Source organism: Passer domesticus, chromosome 2, assembly GCF_036417665.1.
Source record: "Passer domesticus isolate bPasDom1 chromosome 2, bPasDom1.hap1, whole genome shotgun sequence".
Classification (NCBI taxonomy): Eukaryota; Metazoa; Chordata; class Aves; order Passeriformes; family Passeridae; genus Passer; species Passer domesticus.
Window position 1 is genome coordinate 84,441,471 of NC_087475.1, and position 15,782 is coordinate 84,457,252.

At 41.4% G+C, this 15,782-nt stretch overlaps 1 protein-coding gene across 6 annotated transcripts; it reads right to left on the bottom strand.

Moving 5' to 3' along the window:
* Positions 1 to 5,876: 5,876 nt before the first annotated feature.
* Positions 5,877 to 15,553, bottom strand: HIKESHI (heat shock protein nuclear import factor hikeshi). 6 transcript variants are annotated; one of them, XM_064409690.1, is made up of 6 exons: positions 15,483 to 15,501; positions 14,882 to 14,990; positions 14,389 to 14,626; positions 10,577 to 10,728; positions 7,849 to 7,967; positions 5,877 to 6,115 (listed from the first exon to the last, which is right to left on the bottom strand). In XM_064409690.1, the coding sequence occupies exons 3-6, from the start codon at positions 14,537 to 14,539 to the stop codon at positions 6,061 to 6,063; spliced, it is 477 nt and encodes a 158-aa protein (XP_064265760.1). In that variant the 5' UTR covers positions 14,540 to 14,626; positions 14,882 to 14,990; positions 15,483 to 15,501; the 3' UTR covers positions 5,877 to 6,060. The 6 variants fall into 6 exon arrangements, with proteins under 6 accessions (XP_064265760.1, XP_064265758.1, XP_064265759.1 ...); XM_064409688.1 differs by having other exon boundaries at positions 15,365 to 15,487; XM_064409689.1 differs by lacking the exon at positions 15,483 to 15,501 and adding an exon at positions 15,081 to 15,354.
* Positions 15,554 to 15,782: the final 229 nt, after the last annotated feature.

Below are 15,782 nucleotides of genomic sequence, written 5' to 3' on the forward strand. Positions count from 1 at the left end.
CATGTCTGTGTTAAGAAAGTGGTCCAGGACATTGCTCAGTAGCTGTGTGCACCTGAATGAGGAAGAAAGTAAATAACATTTATTGAGGCTGAACCATTTACATGCTTTTTTCCCCTTTCCCTGCCCTTATCCTTCAACATAACATGTTACTTGAGAAGAACGTTTAGAGTTATGATGTAAATACAGGTACACTGTCATTATCAGTATTATGGTGCCTTTCTGATCAGTAGATTAAGTAGTCCTGTCTGCTGCTGACTTCTTAAGTGCATATCTGACTTTTTATCTTTCAGTATATTGGGTTTTTTTCTGTTTGTTACAGTTTGGGAAGCTTGTAAATGCTCTGGTTAGATAAATGACCTGTTCAGTTGGAAGTAATATGACTAAACTAGTTTTGGTTTGTGTCTTTGGGAACCTGAAAAAATGAAGCCCAGAACAACTGACTGACAAGCAGTTTACAAATTTTAGTCTGTAATATATGATTGTTTTCCTTTTTCTTTTTTCCTCTTTTAAATCCTTGATCTTACTATGGGGGAAGTGCAGTAGTATCACAGGTCTGTCCAAAACTAGTGTTTAATTGAGCTAGATTTTGGACCTTGTTTTTCTTGCACAAGCCAAATGGCCAGTATGATCTTTCTTGTGCCCATGAGTGTCTGGTGAAGAGGACATGGTCAGGAAGCCAAGTGTAAAACCCGAGTTCGGCAGAACCATGTAGAAGCTTGAGTACCGGAGGGAGGAGACCGAAATTCTTGCGGAATTGAACACAGATCAGCTGAAGAGGGAGACAGGTGAGACTGGAGCTTGGGGAAAGTGTTTAACTTCCTGTATCTACAGAACTACTGGCATAGTATGAGCCAGTGTTTGCACAACAGCAGTGGTCCATAGCCCTCATAGATCATTCTATGGAAAGTATGAGGGGTTGGCAGAGTCTGAAAAGTTATGGGGCTGGGGTGTGGTTGGAAGAGCACTCCAGAAAGGCAGTGGGAGTGCTCAGGCTTCCTGCAGCCTCAAGGAAATAGCTTTGATTGAATTAGCTATACTAAGAACACTTGGGTTGGAGGCTGGTGCCACTTAGCCTTTGCAAATGCTTTGCAGTAGCATGGCATTAGACAGTCTCCTGTGCTTTCCCATGGCTGGGGTTGAGAGTGAACTGGGATACAAAAGCTGTAGGGATTTCTCAGCCATGGGTGTTGTTTTGGGACAGAAGTAGTACATTCTGACAAATGAGCTGCTCTGTTTGAGAGGAAGGAAAGGAAGGGTGGTGCTTGACTGGAAGGAGGCCTAACAAATTTAGGGTCAGCTTTGACTTCTGTTTTAATTTGAAAATGTACTGAAGACTGTCTTACAATGCAGACAAATGTTCCAGGAGCTTTGCCCTGAGAGACCTGGATGGAGCTGAAATCGGATGAACAGTATTAATGAGGGGAAGGATTTGTGTAAGTAAAGCTGTAACCAAGGGGAGAAAATATTCCTTTACAACAGTCAGCCCCATCTGCATGTAGAGCTAATAATATCTTGAAAATACACAACAGGGAGGAAAAGTCTCTTTGTCAACAATCAGACTGATAAAGCTCAAGTGGATATAAAACTTATGTATTTATTTCATTAGGATGTTTTCTACCTACAGTTGCCTAGTTCTAGACTAAAAAAAAGGGAGAAATATTAAAATTATTGTGTGTCTTCTGGAAGATACAGAGCTGTTAAAGTTATAATAATTGCAAAATAATTTAAAGAAGAGTTTAATATTTTCCAAAACCTTTTCACCTTTTAACATATACTTTGTGAAACATACCTTAAGTGCTCCAGTGCCTAAATTTTTCAACAATTTAAGTGTGGTTTAACCCTAGTATTGGAGAAACCTACCAAAAATAGCCTGAAAGAACATGTGTTTTTCTCCATTGTCTTCAAGCTACCTTTAGATCTGTTCTATGACAAATTCTGTAATTGACTCCTTCTGTTCCCCATCTCAAGACAGGTGAGGGAGGGGTAAAGTCAGGGTGATGAGTAACTGCAGTACAGTCAGGAAACTATTTTAGAGGCTGAAAGTGTTGTTACAGAGGTCTGTTCTTTATGAACTCTGCATGAACAGCATACTAAAATTTGAAAGTTGCTGATTCCCTCAGTTATTGCACACTGAGTATCTCCCTGAAGAGATTTAAAAAAAAAAAACTGAAGAGTAGAGGTACCTGGCAGCCTGTCTTACTCTACCAAGTTTCAGAAACTTAGAAATTGCATAAATGGTAGGCTTGGACTACAGTTCTAACTTTTAGGCAGAGACTTTGCCCAGAGACAGCAAGAAGGTTTGTACCACAGCTGGAAGTAGGAATACAAAACAGGTTCCTGATAGTTAAATCAGTGGTTCACTTAAAAGGTCTCTCTCTCTCTGAGCATGGTCCTGGTTCCTGGGGTGATGCTCCATCTGGTGGTGAATGAATAAAGAACATCACCAGTAATGCAAGTTTTAAATCTGGTTCTTCTTGAGGCTTTTAATGTTAAGCCAAAAAAATTTTATGCAAATATGGATCGAATTTGCCCTTCCTAGTATAGGTAGGAGTGCTTGCTTTCTCTGGTGCATTTCATGCTTATGTTTCACCACTGATTGTATTGGGGAGCTCTGTTTCCATGGCTAAATGTCAAGGAATTAACTTCCTCTGCAAGTGCTACAGACACAGGTTCACCTGAGAATGCTTTGCTGTCACCATGAGCTGTGTCAGAAAAGTATTTACAATGAAGAAATGAAACAACTTTTTAAAAAGAAATAAACAAATCCCCTGCATAATTAGAATTTTGACTATTTGCCATTAATTTTGCATCTATTTCTGTATAAGCCAGCAGCAATATATGTGCTTTGTTGCTTCCTGTATTTTTAAATTTTTATCTGGGCATGGTGGTAACGTGAGGGCACATGTAGAAACAGGTAGGGCCCTTGTGGCAAGAATTCCCACTCTAACAATTCCTGTTGCCTTGGAAAGGAAAACAATTGGGAAAATGTCCCAAAATGGAGGGAAATATATCTACCCTTGTCATGGTTCTGAGTTTGGCATGGAAAAGTGTGTTAGCCTCAAAGCCTAACGATCAGTAGACAGTATTTTATTTTTTTTTACAGGTTCTCTTTAAAACCTGAACTCCCTAGTATCTAGAAACTGGGAATGGGAAAATTAAATGTAGGAGGATCATTACAAAATAATTTGTATTACATTGAGGTTAATATTATTACGGCATTATACCTCTGGCTATACCTGGGGAAAAGAATTTTAGTATTTTGTGTGTGGAGAAAAAAAAATTAATCTATATATAGATATACATAACATGTTAAAGGCAAAATAGATACATGTATGTATTTTTGTTTCTCCTCAGATTTTTTTTCCTATAATCCTGTTCTCCCATTTTACAACCACAATGTTGAGATAAGAAGTATTGTTGGGAGACAGGTTAGAAGACCCTGGGGTTTCTGAAACTAAAATTCCATAGACAAACTGAATGCCTGTTTCGCATCCTAACCAGGATCATATGATAGGATCTCACAGAGCTAGTGAAACTCACCCACCATAATCCTATGCTTCAAACCTGAGAAAGAAAAAGCACTTATGCTTGAGAAGCACAGTCTGGACATCCACACAACCTGTAGAAATGAATCAGTTCTTACGTTCACAGCAGTTGTGAAAGGCAAAATACTGATACTGAAGGGGGATAGACTTCTCTCTGTGAGTTTCTGATCTGTAAACTCAGTCACAGCAGGAAAGAAAAGTAATTTACAATGATGCTCTCAAGCATGTGCTCCATTCAGTGAGCTCAGAGACACCACCTGCTGAACCCACAGTGGCTACAGCACGGGGAGAAGTTCTAGAAGCACTGAATTATTCAAACCCCATATAATTCATATTTTCATTTACAGCCCTAATGACTGGAGCAGTAGCAAGAGCAGCCACAGCACTCATGCTGGACTTAGTGATCCCACCCACATGGTCTAGTCTGGTGTGCCTGGCTTCTTGAAGCCCAAAAAACAATCCCACCAGCATCTGGAATAACCAGAATGCAGCTTTGGTCAGAACAGAAGTAGCTTGTTATAACTAGAAGAGTGAGCAGCAGAGTGACAGCCTGTGCCCAAACAGGGCTCTTGGGTTTAAATACCTGTAGTTCTATGACTTGCTCTTCACCAAACCATGTCAGATAGTGAGGGCCAGAGAAGTTGCAGCAAGGAGTAGTGACATGAGGATTATTTCATAGAGGGCAGCTCTGGCCAGTCAGATGAGGAAGTTGTAGGTAGTACCTCTTTCTCTTACAAATAAATCACTCCTTTGTCAATTAAACTGTGCTGTTGGAGTGAGTCTACTACATCATGCAGACACATATTCCCTAACTCCTGATGCCTTGCAATGGCTTGTGAAGTGTTAACTACTTATTTCCACACCAGCCAGATCCTTCCTTAGAAGTGTGAGAAGCTGAGCATTGACCATTCCCAACTTCCATTTGGTCCCTCTTGTCCCATCTGATCCACTTCTCTCACCAGCAAGGTGAGGCATCTGCCACCTGTGTGACAAAACGACCACATCTTACAGCAGAATTTGACAGGTCACACAGAATTATCCTAATGACCCATTCTGATGAGGGAGTTCAGCCTGGGCCTCTGCTAATTTCCTTCACTGCTGCTTCTCTACAAACATTTGGCCTACAACTGTGTCTTTGAGAAAATTAAGCCTTGCCAAGCAGGCAACCCAAATTTTTCAGGGCTTGGGTCTGTGCCATGGCTTCCAGGAAATAACCCTGAGCTTTGTTCCATAAATTACCTGGGGGAGAATTAGTTTTACTTTTCAAAAGCTGTTCTTACAGCAGATTTCCTGGGTTTTATCAGTTTGTTTTCCTCCTCTTCTGGGCCCCAGGTTGAGCTCATTCCTTTTATTCCTTGAGTCCCTCTGCTTTTATGCAAGGGAAGAGTCCATTTCAAGCTGAGGCAGAAATGACACAGGGTGTCACTAAACATGCTCAAAGGACTGAGTTTCTGTTCTCAGGACAAGTGTATCTAAGGCTGACTTGACTTTATAAAGGACTCCTTAAAGGCTTCATTTCCCAGTAAACGAAACCAGTAAAAACTTTTATTTTCATGCCAGTGGTTTGGAACAAGTCTTAATCCTTGGTTACAGAAAGTAACTTCAAAAAGCAAGATCTGTTGTTCAAAATAGTATCTCTTCATTCAGTATTTGTTCAGTCTAGTGAACAGAAGAGCCAGCTGCAGCTTACCTATGAGATACATGGGCATGTGTGGCACTAACAGAAACTGCACTTGTCATGAGAACCACTCAGACCACCACAAAATTCTATGGATTTATGAGCAAATGTGACAGCCTTTGATGCCAGTAGCCTAGACAGCATTATCAGACACCCCACATCTGTTTCTAAGAGAAACAAGATTTTACTCTTTTATTACTGGGAATAATTCTTCTAGCACAGCCAAAGTTCCCAAAGATTCCTCTTCATTACATTTTCATACAGGAAAAGTTAAAGACAGGTACTCCAAGATTAAGCTCAATAGTGTCTTACTGCCAAAGAGGGAAGTACTGCTGTACCATTTATATGAGCTGGGGACAAGAATATTAGTTTTCCACAAAGTGGAAGAACTTATAGTGCAAGTATCAGCAGGAAAACCATCAGCATATTCACAGTTGCCTGATCACTCTTCAAATGAGGTAAAGAAGGAAAAACCTGCGTTCAGTTTGTGTACAACACCCCAAAGCACCACACAAGTATGACACAGTGCTGCCATTTTTCATCTTATAATTTTTTCCACTTTAAATGCAGTTTCAAAGAAATATTTCTACATGGAACACTGATTTCTTGTTGCAGCCAAGCATTTCAATTAAATAAACCAACATGCAGACTAGTAATTTTCATTGATTTTAATTTTAAATACTGTTCAATAGTAATATAAAAGTTACTAGTTTGTCTATTTAGACTAATCGTTGTTTGGGTTTTTCCTCTCCTCCCCCCCGAAATTCTTCAGTAGAGTTACTTGATGCATCTTTCAGGTAACACTTTAGAAAGAACTCCAAATGACAGAATTTAAGCTTATGTTTTCCAAAAGAGAGGGTTCTGTGTCAGACGTCTCTGGAAGTTTTCATACCTAGAAAAAAAAAAACAAATAAACCCCCAGCTGCTGCATATAAAATTGTGTTTTTAAAAAAGGGTACAAATAATTTAGTCTATGCAGAGAACATGATAAATTACATCTATTTTACACCAGGGAATCAGTAAATCCCAAATCCATTTGCATATCTAGAATATTTGCAGTTAGACTTATTTATTTCACCAAGATGGATTTTGTTAAAGCAGTATCCCAGAAGAGAGTCATTCAAGCTTAGTAAAATTTAAAGTTAATTTAAATTGAATATGAGGAAAATTTTCTTTGCTGAAGGGGTTGTCAAGCACTGGAAGTGGTGGAGCCACCGTCCTTGGTGGTGTTTAAAAGACATGTGGACATATTTTATTGGCCCTGGGTTCGTGGTGCACTTGGCAGCAGGAGGTGAATGGTTGGATTTCATCTTAAAGGTCTGTTCCAACCTAACCAAGTCCATGAGTTATAAGTGGCTGTTTTATGCATAACCTTTTTTTGGGCTAGGAAATCATGAATGAATACATGAATCTGAGGCTGGATGGTAATGTTTTAGTAAAATCATATGAGGAAATGTAATTCTCTAACACATAATGCAAATGTGTTGTCCTAAATTCACTTTCCATACTCACAAAATCAAGCAAACCATAAACAAACAGCATCAGAATTCACTGTTGACATATAGTGAAGAAAGAGACAAAAATATACTATTTCTGTGCCTTTCTACAAGAAAAAAAAATAGAGAGGCCTATAGGCTTTGAGCCACAAAAGTTAAACCCCCCTTTTAATCCTTACAAACTCAAAATGTAAGGAATCAAAAGGTACTGCCACTGAAACAAAGGAAACCACAAAATGTTCTCCTATACCTCATAGTTCATAGCCTAGCTTAAATGAGAAAAGACTGAAGGGTTTCAAACCAATTCAGCCTCACCCAGGCACTGACCAGTCACATCAGAGACCCTACCCACATACAGTTCATGGAGTTTGTAGTTACCTTCTAAACACAAGGCATCTGCATCAAATTACACTCCCAAACAATACCTATGGCTCTCATCAACTGCTTGCATATTCATGAGATCTTACTAATGATAAAACTGTATTCAGATAGTCTCAAACAGTGATTTTGAAAGGGCTTAGGTTAATACTGCAGATGCTAAACAAATAAGGCCAAAATGATAGGAAAGGCATTTTCAGATAACCTAAAGGATTGCCTGCAGCTCACAATTTATGTCCAGACTACACAGGCTATCCTCAGACAGTTATTAAACCAGTCCCTGGAAAACAACTCCCAGAGGGACTTGTGTATTTACACTCAAGGATTCTGGTGACAGAACCAGGTCAACTAGTAACATGATTTCATCACCTCTCACATATTCTTAAGGCACCTATAGAGACTAAAACAAATAAGCATAAATTGACAAGTATCAGTGTGCTGTCTTCCCACAACTCCAGAACATTTGCATTATCAGCAACACAGTGCAAATGCGCATATGTCAAAGGCAACTTTTTTAGAACCAAAAACGTTTCTTTGGTTGCATAGCACTTTTCTAACAAAAAAAAAACAACCCTGACAAATAAATATAAAAACAGTGGGCAGGACCTCTCTATACTAGAAATAAACAACAACAATTTTAAACACTTCTGCATCATCTCACTGAATAGCATGACAATAGTTCAGTGCTTAGAAATGATGGTCTAATGCCTAGAAAAAAAGAACATTTGTTACTAGAGATCACTGTCATTACCATTTCAGAACTACATTTGCAGGAATGAAAGCTTCAGAAGGATTTGGGGTCATCTGTGCCTGAGTAACAGCAAACGAGGAAGCAAAGTTATAGAAGTTATCCAACATCTTCTGAGTGAACTGAAAAAAAAAAAAAAAAGAGATACTTTAAGGAAGTTCTTTCTTCAATTTGAACTTTGTGCAAAAGTTTAACAGATATACAGCTACTACATAAAGTAATTTTTGCATTGACATGTAAAACACAGTGGGAAAGTGGATGTAGTAGGTCCAGAAACATCAAAACATCCTAAGCTTCACTTTTGCCCTCAGAACCATCAGGCATCCAGAAATCATTTTAAGAATCTTCCCTTGCCCTCTCCCTGCTCCGTTTCATCTAACTGGACAAACAGCTTTAGGAAGAACATTTTCTGATTGTCACAAAAAAGTGATGCAGTGACAAGAGCTGTCTCTCCCCTCCAAACTGAAAAATCAGAAGAACTCCAGACTGGGCCAAAGCTGCCATACCAGCTCCCAGAAAAACACTTGTTAAATGATTGGAAAGAAAAGTCTGCAATCTATTTACAGCTCATCAGACTCCAGTGACAGGGCAATTTCCTTTAGCATTCCCCACAGAAGGGCAGCTGTTCTGGATTCTTTTACTACAAGGTCTTGTGGGGAAAACACATAAAGGATGCACAGGGCACTCCTAAACTGTAGGACTAGGAAAGAAATGAGTGAGAGGCCAAGAAATAACAAGTCACCTATGTGCAGAGGATGAGGCTGGAATGTAGGACATTCCCAGCCAGTCTACAAATATACAAGTCTACAGTACCTCCTTATTTCCTCTATTTAAAAAACAAAACAAAACAAAAACAAAAAACCAAAAACCAAACCAAACCAAACAAAACAAAAAAACCCCAAACAAAAACAAAAAAACCCCAAACCAAAAACAAACAAACAAACAAAAAGTTATGCTTTGTTTTGATGGGAGAACAAGGAATTTTCGTATAGAAAATTTCATAGACAGTGAAATGATACAGGAAAACGGAGCCTGAGTTAATAAGTGCACAGTCTTGTGCTCCCCTCTGACAAAAGGAGCAGAATAAATCATATCCCAGAATCCTACCCTCAGTCTCATTTCACTCATATGCAGAACTCTATGGTTTTGTCCTACTTCTTTTTTATATATATGTTTATACACATAAAAAAGACATATTCAATCATAAATCTTCATAAAACTTACTAAAAATGTAATAGGAGAGCAACTCCTTAACTTAGGGTACCAACAGATGATTTTGCCATTTTAAAAATACTTTTATTGCTATAATGTAGCAGTTCCAAAGAGCTGATGTCAAATATTAAATGAAAGCCATTAGTTATTCACAAATATGCTCCCAGTCATATAGGCCCTTCCTCTGCAATTTACTCCCTCAAAGGTTTCTTTTCACTTTGACCTCACACATTTTCTCTGTAGGGATTAAGTAATACCTCACCTTTTGGGTCAATTGCATTCCTTGAAGGCAATTACAATTTCATTTAAGATGCTCAGTTAGATGCTGCTCTTTTTTAACAGAACAATTTACTGAACTGAAAATTACATTTGTAAAAATGTTATGCAATCATGAGGTGTTTTTTTTTCTTTAAATATTACTGACAGAAAAATCCATGAGCCACCTTCCAAATGACCTGATGTGGCACATTATTTCTCATAACTTAACTACTGCTACAATAAAAATTGGTGGAATCAGAAATATTATTTACGTGTCCTTAGCCCCTAACAACTCCAGAAAAGTGCAATTAACTGTAGCATGCAAAAATAGCTGTTGGCCAACTCCTAGTCATGGTAACTTTCTGTCAGAAACATTACCTATTTGGAGCTACAATGTGTATAAACTGCCAAAGAACATCAACTACAGTATCAGGATTACTGTACCATTACCAGTCTCCCTCAGCAAGCACCTGGAAGGAAAGTGAGAAGGTAAAAAAGGCCTGAGGAAAAGCCACACCAGCTGCTGAAATGTTAGAAGAAAATGCCAGAGCCATCAGTGTCAGGGAAATCAAGACCCACTATGCAGGTCTGGCTTGCCTTGGACTGCTGTCAGACTGCCAACTAACTGCCAGAGCTGGCTGAGGATTTCCAGAGCTTCAAACCAATGGACAGGCTGGGATAAAAAATGGCACATATTTAGCCCAAGACCTGATCCACAGCGAAGGCACTGGGAAAAACAAAAATCTTTCTGTGGGAAAGGGCATCATTCTGTAGTTTTGCATAGCTCCATCAGAAGGATTTCTCCAGGGAAAGCGGTGCACCTTAATATCTCTCTGTATCCATGTCCACATTTGCCTTAACTTGTAATTTTTGGACTATCCCCGCAAGTCTACATACTGAAGTTTCAGCATCTACGAATCACCAAAGATTCACTCTCTCTTACATGTATTTAATCATAGCTGCTCCTACAAGAAGTATCATAAATAATTTTAGAGTAGAGTGACACAATTGAACTCTTGGCCTCATGTCACTGAGGATGCAAATTCCAGTCTTTTACAGGACACAGTTTTTCAGTGTAAGAAAAAGCAATTTCATAGTACCAAAGCATCCAACCAAATTATTTGACAATTACTAGGTTGCTTACAATTCTATTGCCATCCCCAACAGCATCCCCTACCCACTCCCCAATTAGTGCTTCAGAGGCTCAATTCTTGAGACTTCCATGGAAAGAGAATTTCTGAAAATGGAAAGTCTAGGCTACCTCTGTGAATGAATCTACTGATGACACAGCAGCACTTGCAACAGGAGTCTGCTGGGCCAGGTTCTCCAGCAGTTCCACTGAGATTCCAATCTGAGCCACTGTTGGTGTCTGTGGGAGGTTCATGGCACCAAAGGGATGTTGACTTCCCTTCCCTGAAAGCACCACGAACAGCACACGTTAGGTTTGGCACACACATAAAGGCTGTGTAACTTCAACCACCGTGTTTCTCCTGTACAAGGCATTCCCCAGCTCCCACCAGAGGGATCTCCCTATCCCAGGAAATAGAGAAAAACCACAGTCTGAGCACAGGCAAAAGTACACACGAGCACAACAGATGGAACAGTGTGATTGGTACATTTAAAAAGCACAACAGATCATAAGGAAATAGTTCTAAAAACCAGAAAAACATGACTTTACAGCTCCCTATGAAGTAAATGGATTCAAGAGGGAATACGATCAGTGAGTGAAAAGACAACAGAATCTTTCTCTACAGGAACCAAGCTTTTAATTCACATTTGGGCCATTGCAGATAAACAAGAAATATGCAGCACTGCTGCAGTTGTTTGATTCACTCATTAAAGTCAGGTTCTAGTAAACATGCTCTGAGAAAGTAGAGAACACTGGTTTACAATCCCTCTGACTCATGGAGGGCCTGCCAGCCCCAGGTCTCATCCGAACTGCTAAAACCCACCAAAAACAGCAAAGGTCAAATAAACAGTCATGAAACAGAAAGACCTCTGACTTCGCAAGTGCCACAAAGAAAACAAGGAACCATCCCCAAACTGCATGCCACAAACACGGGCATCATCCCAGCCCTCTGCCCTTCCTTCTGACCTTTCTCAACCCATACTTTTAGTCCCAGTTTCAGCCAAGGTCTCTGCAAACAAGGACAGACACTCAGAGTCACTTAAATCATGTACTCTTCTGTCAGCATCTCTAAGGGAAAATGCAGGGAAAAGGCCTGTGGGACCAGAGTGCAATCAGTAAACAAACACTAATGCTGCACCTGCATTTGTGGGAACACAATGGTCAAGTACACTCTTAACACAATGTTTCTGCAGCACTCTCTGGCCTCTTACTAGCAGGAGAAAGCAAAGCTAATCAAGAGCTGTCCTGCAGACCAGTCAGTGCCATCCTAAACTGCCAGAAAGGCTAATGGAGATCAAAAGCACCATCTTACTTAGTCAAAAACTCAGCCAGCAAAAACAGTTGAACTGAGATCAGGACTGAAGACCTCAGGAACTCAAGCATTCCTCTGCAGAGACACAAGGCACAAAGAAGCAAACAGCCAACCCATACAGGAAGTACACTCACAAACTCAGCTCCCTTTTCAACTGAAATGCTACTTCTTAGTCCAGATCCTTCAAGTGCAATATAGTGCTACCTTATGAGTAAAGCACTGCTATTAAAATGTTACTTTAACGCAAAGTAAGAAGAGAGTTCATTTCCTGAAATGCTACTTCGAACCTCTTTTGAGAAACGCCATTTTATTGCCATATGATCTCACATTTGCCGTTGATAGAGGCTTGCTTGATACAAGCTATCAGAAACTAAGTATCAAGTTCATTTTTAATATCCCAACAGCAACAGAGCTGGTACAAGATTTGCATCTTGTAACATCTTCACCGGAGAAACTGGCATTTCAATAAAAATGTAACATCTTCAAGCAACAAGCTCTGTTACAATGTATGATTACTTTAGACAGTCATGATACAAACAATAAAACACAGCCATTCCATTCACTTTCCAAGAACTCCCACAGAACCACGGCCTTGGAAAGATGTCTGCCTAAAAGTGTGAAATAAAAGCATCCATGGCCACCCTCACACTAGGAGAAATACACTCCACGTTTTCCATGCTAGGCTCTTTCAATTAGCATTCCAAACCTTACAAATGCAGAGAACGTTAAACAGTACTGAAATACAAGCTCAGTGTTTTGTATTCAGACCCTACACTCTCCAACACATTACATCACTGCAGAGCAGTGCATCAGAAAAGTATTTTCCCACCCATTTCTTTCCCTTCATTGAACCCTTAATTCAATGATTGAGCCCTCATTACCTTTCAACCAAACCACAATAAAACCCTTACCCATGTGTAGGCCTCAAATGCAGGCATCATATTAGAGCATAAACAGCACCACAGCAGAAAAGTCTGTCATGGAAAAGGCTCTGCTCTAACTTGTATCCCATTTTTGAACCCATTCCCAGTAAGGGGGCAAAATACAAGTCCAAAGTTTGTTTTCTATTTCTACCACACCTTCAGGCACAACTGAAAACAAAAAAAAACCCTTTCAATTCCAAGGCAGGGAGCATTTCTAAGACCCTTCTTCATGTGTGAAATGAAACTCTGCTACAACCACTGCTTCCCAGGGAGCTGACAGGGACACACCTTTGGTCCTCTCAACCAGGTATTAAACCCAAAATGCAGAGTTCAAGTATCAGCAATGTCTCTCAGTGATTCCAGCTCTCTGTCACCTTGTCTTCTCCACATTAAAATTGTTTATGACCATGGAAACTTAGATTGTTTAGACTGAGTCCACAGTCAGAGCTAGGCTGCAGACAGTGGGAATGGCAGAGCTCTCTGCTGCTCAGATCAAGCACAGCAGTGCTTCAAGGCGCTGCAAATGTGTTCAGTTATGTCACTGAGCTCTTCCTTGAGAACAGCCCTTACTCGGAAATTATGGCTAATCATGCAAAAAGCATCTGAAAATGTATTTTCCTCCAAAGCTGTTGAGATCATATACCAGTGAGTCTTTCAAGCATGAGAAATATACACCAAAAGCACTGGAGATATGCTTTACTGTTACACTAACCACACAGCTTTGGGATACACAAAACCACATCCCCTTGCACCCTTCCTGCAGCTGCTCCCTCTTCCGAAGAAAGCCCAAAATTTTGAGGAATGTGTATGATTAGAACTCATTTTGCTCTGCAGCTCGAGAGCCCTTATCTCAACCATACTGTAACACCCAGGACTGACCCAAAAGAAAGCATGTCATGTTATGAATGAATACATTTTAGCAGAGCAACTTCAATGCTTAATTCAACAGAAATTCGAGTTAAAGATGTAGACCACATCCAAGCCTACAAAAGATGTGCACTACTTTATCACTGTAGCACTTGAAGCTGCTTGACTGATGTATCTGTCCCTTTCATACAACAAAGGTATGCCACTGGAATGTCTCATCATTTTTATAATGCACACAGCACACCCCTCGTATTCAGGAAAACAAATGCACACAAACACACACACACACACTTTACTCAATGTACCAAAAGAATGAAAACATTTGGAAAGCTGCTTTCCAATGAGGTCACCCTCTATTGGACAATTCTATAGAGAAAGTGCCCCTGGCTGGGTTGTGCCAGCTGTCAGAAATCACTGCCAGGCTCCACTCCCTGCAATACCTGTCTGTGCTACAAAGAGTACAACCACTTAGCAGAGGAAGCTGAAAGAAAATGCTGCTGGCATGTCTAGACAAACACTTAAAAACATGGCAGGGAAGTTACAGGATCATTTTTCCTCTATGCAGAGGACAAAACCACATCAGGTCTGCTTAGAAGAATTTCCAGATCAACACCACACACAAGAGAAGATGAGAGAGAAATTTCACAAAGAACAGTAACACACAGACAGACGTCCATGAAGATGACAGGCTGCTTCTAGTGCACCTGCTCAAAACTATCTGAAAACACAGAATGTGCTGCCTTTTTAAGTAGCTTTTTGTTCAAAGCAACCTTCAAACATTTATCCCTCATGCATTCAGGAACACATCTGTCGCACCCACTGCTATGTTCTACCAGTCTTACCAGATTTCAGACCAGAAATTTTGAAGATGGCACTTGGCTTCTCATTAGTGACAAACCCCAGCAGCTGCCACACTGCCATCCCACTCTGGTCTGGGTAACAAAAATAGACAGATCCTCCCATTCCATCTGGAAATGGTATAGTTCCCAGCATGAAGACCACTACATGGTTGATGTTTTCATAGTCTGGTAAATCAAATACAAATTTGTCTTCGGCCACTTGTTGGGGCGCAGCTTGTACCTAAAGAGAACAAAACCTTTATTAGTATTAACATGTTTTTCATCTTCATCTGTCTGCGAATTTCCTTTTACAGAAATACACCTAAAGTGGTACATAACAAAAAGTGAGGAACGTACTAGCCTAAAGAGCAAATAGCCAGATAAAAGTCAAACACAGCAGAAGAACAACTGCAAAAAATATTACCAGAAAGACACAACAGTCTTGTTCTACCTGCACTGAACACATATCCCACCCGGGACTACAGGATCAGAATACCTTCGCTCCCCATGTGCGTAGGAGGAAAATAGGGTGCAGAAGAGGTTGCCAAGTCACTAAGAAGTGGCTGTTGACCACCTGGCTGGCACAACCCCAGGATCATGGAAACCTGTTCACATAGGAAATACAATAGACCTTGAGAAAGGCAGCAGAAGGATGGCTGAATGAATGCCAGAGCAAAAGATACCCTCCTCTTTACCCGAGATGCCACATCCTTGCAGCCAAGGCACAATCTAGCCTTAAAAAGCTTCTTTTAAGCTCCCAGCTTGTCTCTGAGGAGACAACACTGCCAGGGGGATGGCAAGCGCCCCCCGGCAAGGACGCTCGACAAGGCAGCAGCCTGTGGGACGCGGGGCAGGAGCCAGCCGAGCGCCGGGCGGGCGCGGCCCCCGCCTGGGGCCCGGGGGGGCCGGGGGCCCTGCGGCAGCTCCACCCCGCCCCCGAGCGGGTTGAGGGCCCCGCTCGGGCCCGGGCTGCGCTCACCAGCCTGCCCGCCACCAGGCAGCCGAACATGGCGGCGGCCGGCGAACCCCCTCAGACGCCTCGCTACTCCCGAGCCTCCATGAGCGCCGTCCCCGGAAAGTCAACACGCCCCGCTCACCCCGGCACCGCCGAGTCACTTCCGCGGCGCCGCCACCACGGACTACAACTCCCACAGCGCAACGCGCGGCCGCGCACAGGCGGCATGAGGGAGTCTGTGTGAGAGCATGACGGGAGATGTAGTTGTTCCGCGTCACCGCGCTGATGTGCGCGATGGGCGGCAAGGGTGACACTGCCCGCCGCTGTCCCGGGCCGGGCCCGCCGCCGGCCAGGGGCCGTGGGCAGGAGCGTCCTCAGTAAAATACCGCAGAGTCTTTTGCCCTTGTGTTATACCTAGGCTGAGTTGCCATAGGGCCATGAT

Bases quoted from the DNA above. Each gene is read 5' to 3' on its own strand.
- HIKESHI (XM_064409687.1), bottom strand. From the start codon at position 15,394: ATGTTCGGCTGCCTGGTGGCGGGCAGGCTG. The intron at 14,627-15,364 runs GTGAGCGCAGCC...TGTTCTCTTTAG, and splicing joins GCCTGGTGGCGGGCAGGCTG to GTACAAGCTGCGCCCCAACA. The intron at 6,116-7,848 runs GTAATGACAGTG...TTTTTTTTCTAG, and splicing joins GCAAATGTAGTTCTGAAATG to GTATGAAAACTTCCAGAGAC.